Source organism: Lipotes vexillifer, unplaced genomic scaffold (assembly GCF_000442215.2).
Source record: "Lipotes vexillifer unplaced genomic scaffold, Lipotes_vexillifer_v1.1 scaffold1980, whole genome shotgun sequence".
NCBI classification, from domain to species: Eukaryota; Metazoa; Chordata; class Mammalia; order Artiodactyla; family Lipotidae; genus Lipotes; species Lipotes vexillifer.
In genome coordinates, this window is record NW_006797999.1 from 1727468 (window position 1) to 1742082 (window position 14615).

Here is a 14615-nt window from a genome sequence, read left to right on the forward strand (position 1 = left end):
TCCTGCTAAAAAGCCTCTATTTGAATGTCAGGACACTAGAGTTCTGTGAAGGGGCTTTGTCTTTTTAAATTCTGCATTGTTGCTTTTCAAGTCATGGCCCTCCTCTAATTTGGCCAAGTCAAGTGTGGTCATTCCTGTTAGCATTTTCAAACACTCTTTATTGACTGTAAACACACCTGGAAGTCGGCCAGCTATTCACACCATTTGATAAACTTGTAAATACCTGGACAACCTCTTCCTCTGAAGCTCATCAGTCCTCCTAGATAAAAGCCTGGAAACAGATGTCTTTCATCATGTCCTGAATTCCAGAAAACTTTGGCTTCAGAGGAAATAAAAGGAGGGCCAGTTTTAGTGCTCTCCAGCCCCCCTTACTGAGATCACTCCATCCTTAAGCCCCCAGAGTCTGAACCTGGGAATGATCATAGGAAACACTAAGGTTGTCTGTAGGTTTTACTAAGAGAAAAAGGAGGGAAGATGGAGGAAAAAATAGACAGGGCAACAGAGTGCCCTGTAGTTATTCTAAACTCAAAGCATGTGGGTTAGGAATCAAACCAATTAAAGCCTTCACGGTAAGAGTGAGATGTACCACATCTTCAAACACAATAAAGTATCATCTTGAAGATTTTTTTTTTCAACTTGTCCTGTTGTGCCTCAGTGTGGGAGCCACTAGCCGTCTTTTCACCTACTAACTGTGACTTTTCCTTTCATCAGTTAAGTATGTGTCACAACAGTCTTAATGTCTTAAAATACAGTTGTCAGTGTGTGAAAACATAAAGAGACTGAGCACCACAAAGCTATTGTTATTCCTCTCCTTATGTGATACCCAGTTTATATAAAAACACATCAGTGAAGTGGCATTTTTCAGATAATGCCTTAAAAAAAGAACTCTGTACTCTGAGGTATTTTATGAATAATAGTTTACCAACCCTAGATTTTATAAGGACAAAACAGAGCAGTATTTAAAATCATACCGGTAATTAGGAGGTTTGGTATGTTTGAATATTATTTTGTGATATCAGAAAACAACCCAAAGTTAAAAAATACTGCAGTTTTTGGTCATAGATATCATGAATTTGCTGCCTGCACCTCATGTGAGTAAACCAGCCTATAATGATTAAAATGGAAAGGCAGAAAATAAATCCAACTGTGAAAGTCTAACTCAGCTGCTGAGGAAGGTAAATGATAATATCATTTCAAGTCCCACAGCGGCACTAATAATTAAGACGTCAGGAAGCAAGGTTGAGCATTTATAGACAATCAATAGCCCACCCTCCAATTCGATGACCTAACCTTGGATTCATACCCTGACTTTGAGAGCTCTGAGAGAACATATCCTTTTATAAACAACCACATGCCATAACTTAACATTGTGGATACAGAGTGTTACATCAGAAGCTAAGTGAATTAAAACACTACCTTGCAAACGTAGTTTAATGGACAAAATCAATATAGCACCTAATTAGGGAACTATTATACAACGCGACAACATAAATACTATATACAGTATTGAATAAAACTCAATGTTCTTGCAGCCCCGTTAGCTCTATTTCTTCAACTCACAGGCAATCTTTAATTTGCTATAAAATCTAATTATCTGAAATTGGCTAGTATTTGAGAAAAGTCATATATGCTGAATAACAATGAAAAATTAAAAAGCAATTTGAATTATTTTGTTTAAAGAGGGTGAATCACGTATATGTAGTTTTCAATCTGTACGCATACAAAAGGAGGTTTTTTGTTGTTGTTGAGATTTAATTGACATACAACATTATATTAGTTTCAGACGTACAACATAATGACTCGTTATTTGTATATATTGCGAAACGATCACCACGATAACTCTACCGTACATAGTTACCATTTTTTTCATGCGTGATGAGAACTTTTAAGATCTACTCTCTCACAGCTTTCAAATATACGATAAGTTTTGTTAACTATGGTCACCATGCTGTATATTATATCCCACGATTTATTTATTTTAAAACTGGAAATTTTAAAATAAATTTCTTTCTTTCTTTTCTTTTCTTTTTTTTTTTTTGATTGGAGAAGTCATTTGCTAGAGTTACACTAACCAAAATTTATGGCCTGCATATTTTGTCTTATATTATCCCAAATTATCCTATGTTAAATTTTAGCATTTGTCTTATTGCTTCTTTCCAATAAAGCTAGTGTGAAATGTCCTGCCATGGTATCCTCTACTTTTCCTTATCGTGCATTTTCTAATTCATTGGAATTGCTTGCTTGAATCCTGTCTTGCCTAGTAATGCACACACTCTGGGAACAACAAATGTGACTGTCTTTTTTTCCTCACTGCTATGTTCTCAGAACCGTGCTCTGTGCATGGCACATAATATTATATGCTCAATAAATAAATGCAGAATGAATGAATACTATGCATTCAAAGGAGGATTAAGGAATAGATTTCTTCATAAAATCCAAATAACTAAAAATATAAATAACTAATGATAGGCATTTCTAATGTTGCTTTAGAGGATATTTTGATGCTGTTTAAGGATCTACATTCTTAAGAATTTTGCTACAAATACAAGTACGTAATCTTGAATTGCAAAAAAAAGAGTGAAGTGATAGTTACTGACATGTATAACCTACTTATCATGTTCCAATCACTGCTTGGCCCCCTACGTGCATTAAATGATTTTAACCTCACTACTACCCTATGAAGAAACAGGAGGTTAAAGAAGGTAATTTGCTTAAAGCCACCCAACAAGTGCATAGCTTTAATCCTTAATCACTCTGCTGTACCAACATCTGCTTTGTGTACAGTTAATGCAAGGCACTGTGTTGGGCCCTTTATATACTTTATAGCATTTAGTCATCCTGTTTTCATTCACTCATTGGACAATACTTATTGAGCATCCATTATATGCCTATAACTGTGCTGACAGCTTTGAACAGAGAGGTGGAAAAATAGTGTGCCTTACACTCTAGCAAAGAAGACACATATTAAGTAGTAATGGTTATAACCGCTAACATTTTTCAAGCATTTACTATGTACCGTACACACCATTTTAAGTATTTACATCGACTATTCAAGACCGTTCTAATTGATGAGAAAGCTGAAGCACCAAGATGCTATACGGTAACTTGTCCCAAGTATCAAAGGCGTTAATAACGGTCAGACTATTGTAGGATGTGAAACCAGGTGGTTTGGCTCAAGACCCTATTGCCTTAAACTCTCTGCTCTATTGTTTCTATGCTATAGTATGGTGTGACGAACAGCCAGATTGTGGAGAACCTTGTTAAGGCATCTAAAGGCGTTTGACCAGAATCTAGATCACTGAAGGCCGTCAAGTAGGGTACTGATATTTCAAATCTGTATCTGAAGAACGGATGAGCAAGTCTAGAGATATACATCCCAGAGAGAAGGTGGCTTCTATAATCCAGGCGAGAGTTGACGGGATCCAGGAGATATTTTGGAGTAGGAATTGACAGGACTTGATGACTGACTGCACAGGGGAGGTGAGAGAGCAGGAGAGGTCAGGCATGACCCCTAAGCTTCTGGCCCAGGTAAACTAGGTGAATGATGATGCCATTTCCTGATATAGAAAGAGAGGCAAATTTGGAAAGAAAGATGATGGGCTAGTGGTGTTTTCCAAAGATGGCCACAACATCTCCCATCCCACATGTCCTTATGCAATGTGTCCCCACCATTTCCCCAGTCAAGAGTGGGGTTTAATTCTCCATCTCATGAATCTGGGCTGATCTTACTGACTTTCTTGACCAACCAGATATGATGGAAGTGACATCCCGGAGTGTCCAATGCTCTAGGTCATAAGAAGCCTTGTAACTTCTGTCTGGGTCTCTTGGAATGCTCCCTCTGGGGACACTCCTCTCCAGGACTTGTGATCTGAGAAGCCCAAGCCAAGTGGAAGGCCATGTTTAGACGTTCCAGTCGACAAACAGCATCAACTGCTAGCCCTGTGAGTGGGCTACCTTGAATTTCAGTTTAGTGAGGCTTTCAAACAGACCAAGCAACATCTGAAAGCAATTTCATGAGCAACCCAAGCAAAAAAACAAAATATTACCCAGTTAATCCACAGAACCATGAGAGATGATAACAAACTGTTCTTTTAAGCCACTGGATTTTGATGTGGCTTGTTAGGCAGTAATAGATAACCAAATTAGTTGTTGGGTTCAGTTTTAGACATATGGAGTTTGAGGTGCCTGGAAGACACCCAAGTGGGGATTTTCTAAAGATACTTGGATAGATTTTTCATAGTTGATGTCTGGAGCTCCAAGACAGAGAGATCCAGGCTGCACTTATTGATTCGGGAGCACAAAGAATGTAACATAAGACATAGCACGTGGAACGTAAACGAAGTCAGGAGAATGGATCTGAGGACCCAGAGAGGTTATATTCTGAGTGGCGGCAATGTTTGGGGATCGGGTAGAGGAAGATGAGTCAAATAAACGAGCAGAGAAATCACTGCCGAAAAATCGGGAAGAAAGTGGAAATGGTATCACAGAAGCTACGGAAAAGGATATTTCAGTTAGGAGTGATAGGTTACCTATGCAATGCTACCAAGAGCTCAAATGTGATAAAGAGCGTAGAGTATCAACTGATGCCATTGGCAGGACAACCGATAAGTCGGGAAGACATCCGTGTCTGTGAGTGATGGTGGCAGAGGACAGTCATGAGGGAGGAGCCTGAAGAGGCCGCACTGTCACGGGAGTAAGTGGAACGTGAAGACATGACTTCACGGCGAATGTACACACCGTGTTCCATAAGGCTGGCTACACGGGGAGAAGACGTGGGGTAGGGCAGGGGTAGGAGGCAGACTCGAGGGTTGTTTTTTTTAAGACTTGAGAGACTTGGGAATGTTCAACTGTTGATTGGAAGGTGCCAGCCGGTCGAGAGAGGAAATTCTGAAGTACAGAATGGGATCAAGAACGCTCTTGGAAAGATTAGTGAGAAAAGGATGGAAAGACAGACCGAGATGCCCACAGGAATGGAGCTGTGTTTACAGGAAATCAAGGTCTCTGACTTTTTTGCTGAATGGAACACAAGGTCATCTGCTGGGAGCTGAGGGACTGAAGCTTCGAGGATAGTAGGAGAGTTGGAAATAACCGTTGAGACGTGTGGGGAGAGAGCTTGCAAGGGAAACACAGAAGGGCTGCCAGACTGTTGAAGCTGATCAGCCAAGAGACGGGCATTACTCCCTCTTTACGTGGAGGAAATTGAGGCTCAAAGAGGTTGAGTAACTTGCTCAAGGTTACAGAGTAAACAGATGAAAGAGCTAGGATTTGAATACAGGGCTGCGCGATGCTCTCAGCACGTTAGGCTAAGTGAATTCCTCGATCCAGCGGAATCATTTTAGCTTCTGGAAAGAGACTGGTGTTTGAACTAAAAACTTCATCCTTGCCTCTTTATTCACGTTGCCCACTTCCATCAGTTTTGCCTGAGACCTCACACTTGACATCTCATCTCTAAAATCTGTAGTCAAAGAACATCTTAGGAATAATCAGGAAAGAATCATGGAGTGTAACAGAAATTCTTCTTTCAAATACTAAATACCATTTAGAAGCTTTGGTTCAGTATTCACTTAAAAGCGAGCAGGGAGTTTAGCACCATGATTGTTAGCACCATGACTGTTCCTCAGAATTGTGTTTATAAAATAAGAACAAAACAGGACTGCATAAAGAAGAGCATTGCGTTTAGAAGCCACGAAGTAATTTCCCCATCACGCTTAGCACGGTTAATTTTCCCAGTGAGCTTCATTCAGAATTGCAAGAATTTCTTAAGGGTTATAATCTCCTAGAGTTTCTAGAGATGATGTGATCTGGTTCTCTGCACAGTTCATAAAACTGAAGGAGCAGATGATGGTGCATGGTCTCTGCCGGTTCATCAGGGACGCTTAAAAGCAGTGTACCTCCCTTCTTGCAAATACAGTCCCCTCCTGCCCGCTGCGCTCCAGTATTTAAATAAGTATTTAAGAGACACACACCCAGAACCTTTACTTGGAAAAATGAAGATAAGAATTCCTTACCAATTTAGGGTTTTTCGGGCTACTGGAAAAATAATAAAGATAACAAGTGAGACTATTATTTAGGTCACACTTTGGACAAAGTCTGAGCCCCGAGATAGCCTTCTTTCCATAAAGAGAAATTCCTACGAATGCCCCTGTCCGGTTGGCAGGCTGCAGGATCCGTTCTCCAGTATATCTAACTCATTCTGGGGCATCTGTCATCTCCTCCTTATGTGGGAGGCTAGGAAGATGGTCCTTCACTTACACGCATACAGTACGTCCCCTACATATGAACCTTCCTGTTGCGAACTTTCAAAGATGCGGATGTGCATCTGGTTCCAGCGAGGAACCAGCACCTGTGCCATCAGCGTCAGGCGTGAGTGACACTGCAGCTCGCCCTCTGTCCCCTATGGCTGACCATCCCTCAGCTCTACCGTCTCCCACCTCCTCTCCCTCCTCCAGGCAGTAACTATTCTCGCCCGTTCACTGGATGCCAGCCCCTGCGTGCCAGCTGTTGTACTGGGCTACTGTACTTTCCAAGGCACTGTCCTGTAAGATGAAAAATGTGTTCTTTATTTTTTGCGTTTGTTTTTTTATGTATTGTTTGTGTGAAAAGTGTTATAAACCTATTACAGTACGGTACTATATAGCCGACTGTGTAAGTTGGGTACCTAGGCTAACTTTGTTATACTTACAACAAATTGGACTTACGGGCGCGCTCTTGGAACGGAGCTCGTTTGTAAGTAGGGGACTCACTGTATTCAGCTGCTCCACTGGCACCTGTCAACTGCACCCCATGTGTTCTGTGATCACATGGGGACTTCAGTCCCTCTTAGGGAAGCGGACTTTCAGAGCCGTGTTTTTGAAACTGTGGCCCACAATCCTTTGTAAATTGCAAAATTATCTGAGTGAGTTTCAACTAGCATTTGTGATAAATGGGAAATTCAATAAAATAGAAGAGAAAATCCCAAGAACCAGCACCGAGGCTGTGCGAGGGTCTCTGAAGCCACAGCTTTCTCAATAACACGCATTTCAAGGACTGTGACACTCATTAGCCACACTCTATTTTCATTCTGAACGTAATAAAAGGCTAGGATGTTGTAAAATAAACGAAACGTCTACAATAAGCATTTTTCTCTTCAGTCTGTAAAAGAGTTCCCTACAATGTGTGGTTAAGAAGTGCCGTTTGACCATTTCCATGGGAACAATCCACTTTAAAAGACAGTCTAAATTGCAATCTATATAAATCAAAAATAAATACTCTTAATTTCTGTGTAGTTATGGATCTGTTCATGTGTGGGTTATCAGTGCATAAAAAATTAAACAGTTGTTTAAAGTAATTATATTTCACTTAATTGAAATTTCCCACCAACAATATTAATTAGGTAAGCTTTTCTTCACTCCTCTTTAATCCACTGTGCACTGACTTCCACTGTCACTGTCATCAGCCACCAGATTATAGGTTTTTGGAACGTAGAGCACTTTGTACCAAAAGACTCCATACAGGGGTGGGGTAGCGGTATTCATTATTACTATGAAAATCTGATGCCTTATAAAATCTCTCAGCCTCCCCAAGAAGGAAGAGGAGTGTCATAACGTCTTATTGTTAAAATAAAACAGAAGCTGGGAAAGCAAAGAACAAAAAAAAAAAAGGTAAAAGCATTAGTTAGTCACAGCCAATGGGCACATGTAGAATAGCAGCATATATATAAATACAAATAAATATATTCTAGTATATAAATATATAATAGCTTCTTTCTAGTCTTGCAAAGAGACTAGCCACATGAGGATGAACATAACAGATGCCAAAGCAGAACAAAAATACACTAGCTAAGAAGGAATAAAGAGGAAGAAAAGCCAGGGAAACGTTTAAAGGCAAAGGATATATTTCTCACGTGACAGAAAAAGGTGTCTTGATCTGGTTGCTTTGAGACATAAAGTATTATGACATTTTGCAAAAAGTCAGAGGATGCCAAATGCCAAGACATACATACAAGCACACACACATATATAAAAATAATAGACAGATATATAATATAAATATATTTACATAGGTACATATTTTTCTGGGTGTTTATATTGAAAAACTGAAATACAGCATTCTCTAACCGCTTAAATTCCATTTTTAAACTCAGAGCCAATTGATTTGAAAGTCTGTTAGTTCAAAGTGTAAACTTTTGAAGGTTTAAAGAAAGGGCAAGCAGAGGAAAGGTCAATAAATGAGAATCCTTTCATGTGTTTTGCATGTAAAAGCTTTTAAAACAAAATGAAGATAGTATTCCAACTCCACATACTAGCTGAACAAAGAAAGCTCAATATACCCAAGGTAATATGAGATGATACACTGAATTACAATCTATTTACAGACTAAAAATTAAACAAAATGCACACTTGCAGGAAGGAAAGGCAGAAAAGCCTAGCCATCGACTCAGAAGGCAGAACACTGTATTATTCCTATAGTAAAAATGTGAATTTCCAATCCTTCAAGTAAATGAATAAAAGTCACTCATTAAAAGATAATATTTGTAATTCCAAAACCTTTTCCTTCTCCCATATAAAGCTGAATGTTACATGGGTAAAAATAAATTTATTTTATTTATAGTGTTAAAAGAGATGAAATGTGAAAAGAGATGTTAAAAGAAAAACACAGGACACATAATTCTTTCTCTTACCATTGTCACCAGAAGGTAATGATACAGTGTTCGTTGGCATGGTATCAGAGTTCACTTTTCCATTCTCAAATGTGTCATTTTCAGTCTGCTGTAACTGCCAGTTGAGGCCAAAGAGATGCATTGCTGGGGGTAAAAACATACAAGTTGTTTAAAGGTCTGCTGCTTCTAGCTACAATATCAAATGGTATATATGTTTATAACAAGAGTCACATGTAAAGTTATAATTTCCATGTTCTGAAATACCAAAGATGATTGCATAATAAAAATTAGAAAACAAACAGTTCCTCAGTGCAACATGGCAGCACTTTAATAAAGATTTGATATTACTCAGTTAATTGGTACCAGGAAATTCTTAGGAGTGAATCATTATTTGTTCTGCTTTGTTCCAGTTCTACTCTGCACCATCATTTAAGTAAGCGGTAGTATGCTCTCTAGCAGTACTTGCCAAAGTTACATGGCCACAGGCCACTTGCACATGTACAACACTTTGTTGCAATATCTATAGGTTCTCAAGAGATATGATGCTATTCTCTTGGACTAATGTAACAACTGGTCCCACAGACGAATTTGGTGCATGAAATGTTCAGAATGGATTCAGATGCACAAAATATAATAATATTTGAATGTCCTAAATTTAAGATAAATAATCTTCGAATTTATGACTTGCAATTCAGCAAGAGCACAGATCAAGCAACATGCATATGTATCAGGTGATTTCATATAGAGTTTCTGATGTGGGTTTGATAGGCTTATAAACTGATACAAAATTTGTAAATGTGTTTACTAATTTTCTTGATGTAAAATACTTAGAAAATAGGTAACTAGACCATATAATTATAAAGAGAAATGTAATATAATTTATCATTTTATATATTATTAAAAATATTTAGAATAATAATCACTGTCGTATTAACCATTAACACTTAACAGTCATTTGTGCTCTATAGCATATAGTTCAGGAATTAATCCCTAAGGAAGGCTAAGTATCCATGGGGAAACCCAGTGACTGTCCTATTACTATGTCATGAAGGAGAACTTTTCAGCATTATTTGACAGTATATATTCATTATACATGTTGGAATTTACCAGAGAGGTGGAGAAAGACGTGTTTAAAAAGTATTGTTAGAGACAGTATGATAACAATCACTGTAAAAAGCCCTTATTAAATATCTAATATATAGTAACAAAACTAAATTAGTACGGTGTAAACAGGACAGGCTTTAGATGTAGTTAGATTTGGGTTCAACCTCAATCCAGGCTTTAACCTTAGACAAATGATGTAATTTTTTAAAAATTTTTTTATTTTTTAGTTTTTTCTTTTATCTGAAAATATCTTTATTTCACTTTCATTCTTCACAGATGTTTTCACTAGTGTAGAATTCTGGATTGGCTTTTGTCTTCTTTGAGCACTTTTTTTTTTTTCCTTGGCTGCGTTGGGTCTTTGTTGCTGCGCGCGGGTTTTCTCTAGTTGCGGCGAGCGGGGGCTACTCTTCATTGCGGTGTGCGGGCTTCTCATTGCGGTGGCTTCTCTTGTTGCGGAGCACGGGCTCTAGGTGCGCGGGCTTCAGTAGTTGCAGCACATGGGCCCAGTAGTTGTGGCGCACGGGCTTAGTTGCTCCGCGACATGTGGGATCTTCCCGGACCAGAGATCGAACCCATCTCCCCGGCATTGGCAGGCGGATTCTTAACCACTGCACCACCAGGGAAGTCCCAAATGATGTAATATTGTTCAACATTAGGTTTACTCACAAAACGAGGCTGGATAAACCTATCTTATTAAATTGATGTAAACTTTCTGGACAGTATACGTTAAGGCACCTAGCAGGACAGTCCGTAGCATATAGGTCTTTTATTTATTTGTTCTCTACTCCAGGTTACTGAACCATTTGCAGTCACCTGACCAGACCACAGAACCTCTCAATAAATACTCCCCTCTGTCTGCAATGCTCTCCACCCGCTGCAAAATACCTCTTCCTCCCTCAGATGGTCGGTACCGACCTCTTGGGAAAGCACTCCCTGACTGGGTGAAGCATCTCTCCCAATCCTGTGTACCTCGTTTGCCTTATACGGTATCTGCTACCGAGTAGATCTCAATAAGTATCTGTCAAAGAAACAGACTGTATTTTCTAAGGCTTTAAAATGTCACACAATACTGCTGTGGATAAAAGTATAGTAATTTAAGGAAAAGTTAATAAGAAATATGTAAATATAAGACAAATACATAAATGCCTAAAAATGGAATGTTATATTATTAATAATGAATTAATGACTAGTCAGTGTTATGCTCTATGAAAAGTAGTTTTGTGAAAAGTCCACTAGCACTATATATAATTGATTGACTTTTTTAAAAGAGTCAACAGCTTGGTGACATTCTATTACCAGTGTCACATTCTTCTGTTAACAATACCTGATATAAAATCATCCTATAGTAAGAAACATACTAAATGTAGATAGCAACACAGCTGTATCCACCCTGTACAATCTGTAGCAAACGTATATACTCATAACTCCCTGCTTAAATTACAGTCTTCCAGCAATTCCCTTTAAAGACTGATTTTTTTCAAGGATTAAGATATAGGTTATAGAATTCTCCAACATACAAATTGTCAACTTGTAAAGAGGTATAACTTATGTCATTTTGCATTAAATTATGTAGTGTTTGAGTGGCAAAATGTCAGAAGCTTTCTAAAAATTTTTCGCTTCACACAGTTTTCAAGGTTTCAGATAATTCAGCAATTTTTGAGTAAAATAATGGGTGCTAGGTCCGCATACAGTAAAAGTTTTGATGGGCATACTCTGGCATAGCAATGATAAATATTCCAAAAGGGTCAAAGTTTCTACACAAAATAACGTATCATCATTGTGAGCTTTTATGTAGCACAGAAAGTCTTCCTGGACGATAGATTTGCTCATATTATTGGTTTTAATAGACTGTGAAGAGGAGAGACAGTCCATGGGGTCAGGCACAGGCGTCAAATGTTAAGAAGTAATGTTATGTTTGTGTCTGGAGAGCTATTTTACTTTTTGTCAGATGGGCAACAGCTTTATTATGTATTTTTTATTACAGAAAATCTCAATAAAATGGGATTTTGGTTCTACTTAGGATGTCGTATAATGAGAGCCATATACCAAATAATATTACATCTTGTTAAACACTGTTTTGAAATGTACTTTGAAAACGTTGGTGTTTGGTGTTGAGTGAAGCTCTTGACACTTGTTATGCGTAACTTAAGATTTTTATGTAAATACAGGGTGAGATTGACTCCAAAGTTAATGAGAGACAGAGAGAGAGAGAGAGAGAGAGAGAGAGAGAGAGAGGGAGAGAGAGAGAGAGAGAGACAGCAAAGTCAGAGGGCTACAGAAATTCCTGAACACTGGTATAATAAAACTACATGAGCTCTCTTGGCAGACAAATAAAGGGAGAATTAGAGAAGTAAAATACATCTGTAAATAAAGAAGGATGATCCCAATTCTTTAATGCCCAGGCTGGAAAGCAGATTTGAACCCATGAGAAGGCACTGCTGCCGCTCTTCATGACAGTACAATGGATCCTTGGTTTGCGCAGGACCTGATGGAGGGTGTGGCAAGAGTGTCAAGGAGAGGCGGGGAGCTCTGTGCTCTGCTGAGCCCTGGACCCCTCTGGGCGATGGCTTAGGTGAGAAGGTTCAGGCTGGCAGCCACACCAGGCATTCTCTCAGCCACAGACAGGGTCCTTTGTGTTAGATCACTGGGATGCAATATTTTTAAAAAATAAAACATCATTTGAGCACAACCTACGTGTCAAGTGTTGTGCTTCTGTGTCACCCAGTACCTCATTTAAGCTTCACAAAGACTCCGTTGAATACTTTTTTTTTTTTCCTTTTAAATCTGCAAAAACTGAGACTTTTTGAGAGTTTAGGGTTCCAAGCAAATAAGCAGTGGACCGTGACCTTAAACCCAGACCTTCTGGTAATAAAGGGAATATATAGCATGATACACCTCTCTATCCTACCAGAGGGCAGTGGAGTGTGAAAATCCACACAGGAGGGAGTCGAATGTAACTTCTGTGGAGGTCAAAGGCTAGAGATATGCTTCTCTACCACATCTAGGAAACCAAAGGCAGAGAGAGGCAGTATTTGGAGTTGAGGGCGGGAAAGATATTAATCAGTAACACTCGTGTATTCCAATCACCATCCTTCTATACAAATACTTTTCCACATAGCATATTGTCTTAAAAGAAAACTTTTACAGTAATATGATGATGATGATTCAATTAATAACAGGCTATTCTGGTTAACTCCAAGAGTCTTAAAGTAAGCTGTATAGGTGTGTATTTTAAAGTTACAGAAATTAGTACTCATGTAGATTTAAGCAGTTCCATGTGTTTTTCACATTTTCAAACACCTTGATATCTATCATCTTCTAATAATGTAGCATGTGACAGGATCATTATCCTTGTTGTATGAGGACGAAACACAGGCAGAGAGGGGATCAGTGATGTACTCAGTGTCTTTTAAAAACTTAGTGCATAAAAGAGGACTCAGGATACTAGATCTCCTGACCCTGTTTCAGGATTCCTTTTTATGCACTGTGCTGTTTTCCTACTTACCTGAATCAAAACTGAGCATTCACATCAAAGAAATTTTAAAAAATTTAACACAAACTGTTAATTTATCTCTCTTTTGACAGTAGCAAACATGATCAAAAGTTGTCCACGTGATAAAACTGGCTTTTAAATACAAGATGTTTACCAAGTATAAATGGTTGTATTTTTGCAAGATCATTTGTAAGTTGCTTGTTGGGAATTGGAATACATTTTCTCCATATTAAAGTATCTTATGAATGGTGGTTAACTCCCCAGTTGTGTCTACAAAAGTCTGCCTGTATATCCAATAGAGATATGTATACAAAACTACAATGAGACATCACCTCACGCTGGTCAGAATGGCCATCATCAAAAAATCTACAAACAATAAATGCTGGCGAGGGCGTGGAGAAAAGGGAACCCTCTTGCACTGTTGGTGGGAATGTAAATTGATACAGCCACTATAAAGAACAGTATGGAAGTTCCTTAAAAAACTAAAAATAGAACTACCATATGACCCAGCAATCCCACTACTGGGCATATACCCCGAGAAAAACATAACGCAAAAAGACACGTGCACCCCAATGTTCACTGCAGCACTATTTACAACAGCCAGGACATGGAAGCAACCTATGTATACAGCAGAAGCTAACACAACACTGTAGAGCAACTATACTCCAATAAAATAAAAATTAAAAAAAAAAAATGGGACAAATGGAAATCAAAGAGGATGATGAGAAATTTGGATCCAACAATATCAATAATTTTAATAAACCTTAATTCACATTAAAAAAATATGTTTAAAAAAAAGTTAAAAAAAAAGAGATATGTATACACGTGGCACCAAAAGCATGAACAAGAATGTTCACAGAAATATTTGTAATAGCCCCAAACTGGAAGCAACTCAGATGTCTTCTGGCAGTAAGATGGATAAACAAATTACAGTAATAATCATACAATGGAATTCCACACAGCAATGTAAATGAATGAACCAATCCCAGATGCAATGATATGGAAAAATCTCACAAATACAATATCGAGCAAGAGAACACATTCACAAAAACCATGAATACTGACCAAGTTCATGTGTAGAAACTTCAAAAGTAGGTAAAAGCCCCCAGAGTGACTCTCTCTAGGGAGAAGCGGGTAGGTGATGACTGGGAGAGCCCGTGGCGGCTTCTGGAGAGCTGGTAACATTCGATTTCTCTGTCTGGGAGGTGGCTCCACTGGTGCGCTCACTTATGTTCTGTATACTTTTCTAACTACATATTATACTCAAATTAAATATTTTATTTATTTATTTTTTTATTATTTTTTTTTGCGGTACGCGGGCCTCTCACTGCTGTGGCCTCTCCCGTCGCGGAGCACAGGCTCCGGACGCGCAGGCCCAGC

At 38.6% G+C, this 14615-nt stretch overlaps 1 protein-coding gene across 1 annotated transcript in view; it reads right to left on the minus strand.

Annotated features, from left to right (window-relative positions):
* Positions 1 to 14615, minus strand: part of TENM3 (teneurin transmembrane protein 3) — a 181564-nt gene that overhangs the window by 123103 nt on the left and 43846 nt on the right. Inside the window, exon 3 of the mRNA XM_007470027.1 lies at positions 8660 to 8782. Within this exon, the coding sequence (XP_007470089.1) occupies positions 8660 to 8782 (123 nt within the window). The remainder of the gene's footprint in view (positions 1 to 8659; positions 8783 to 14615) is intronic.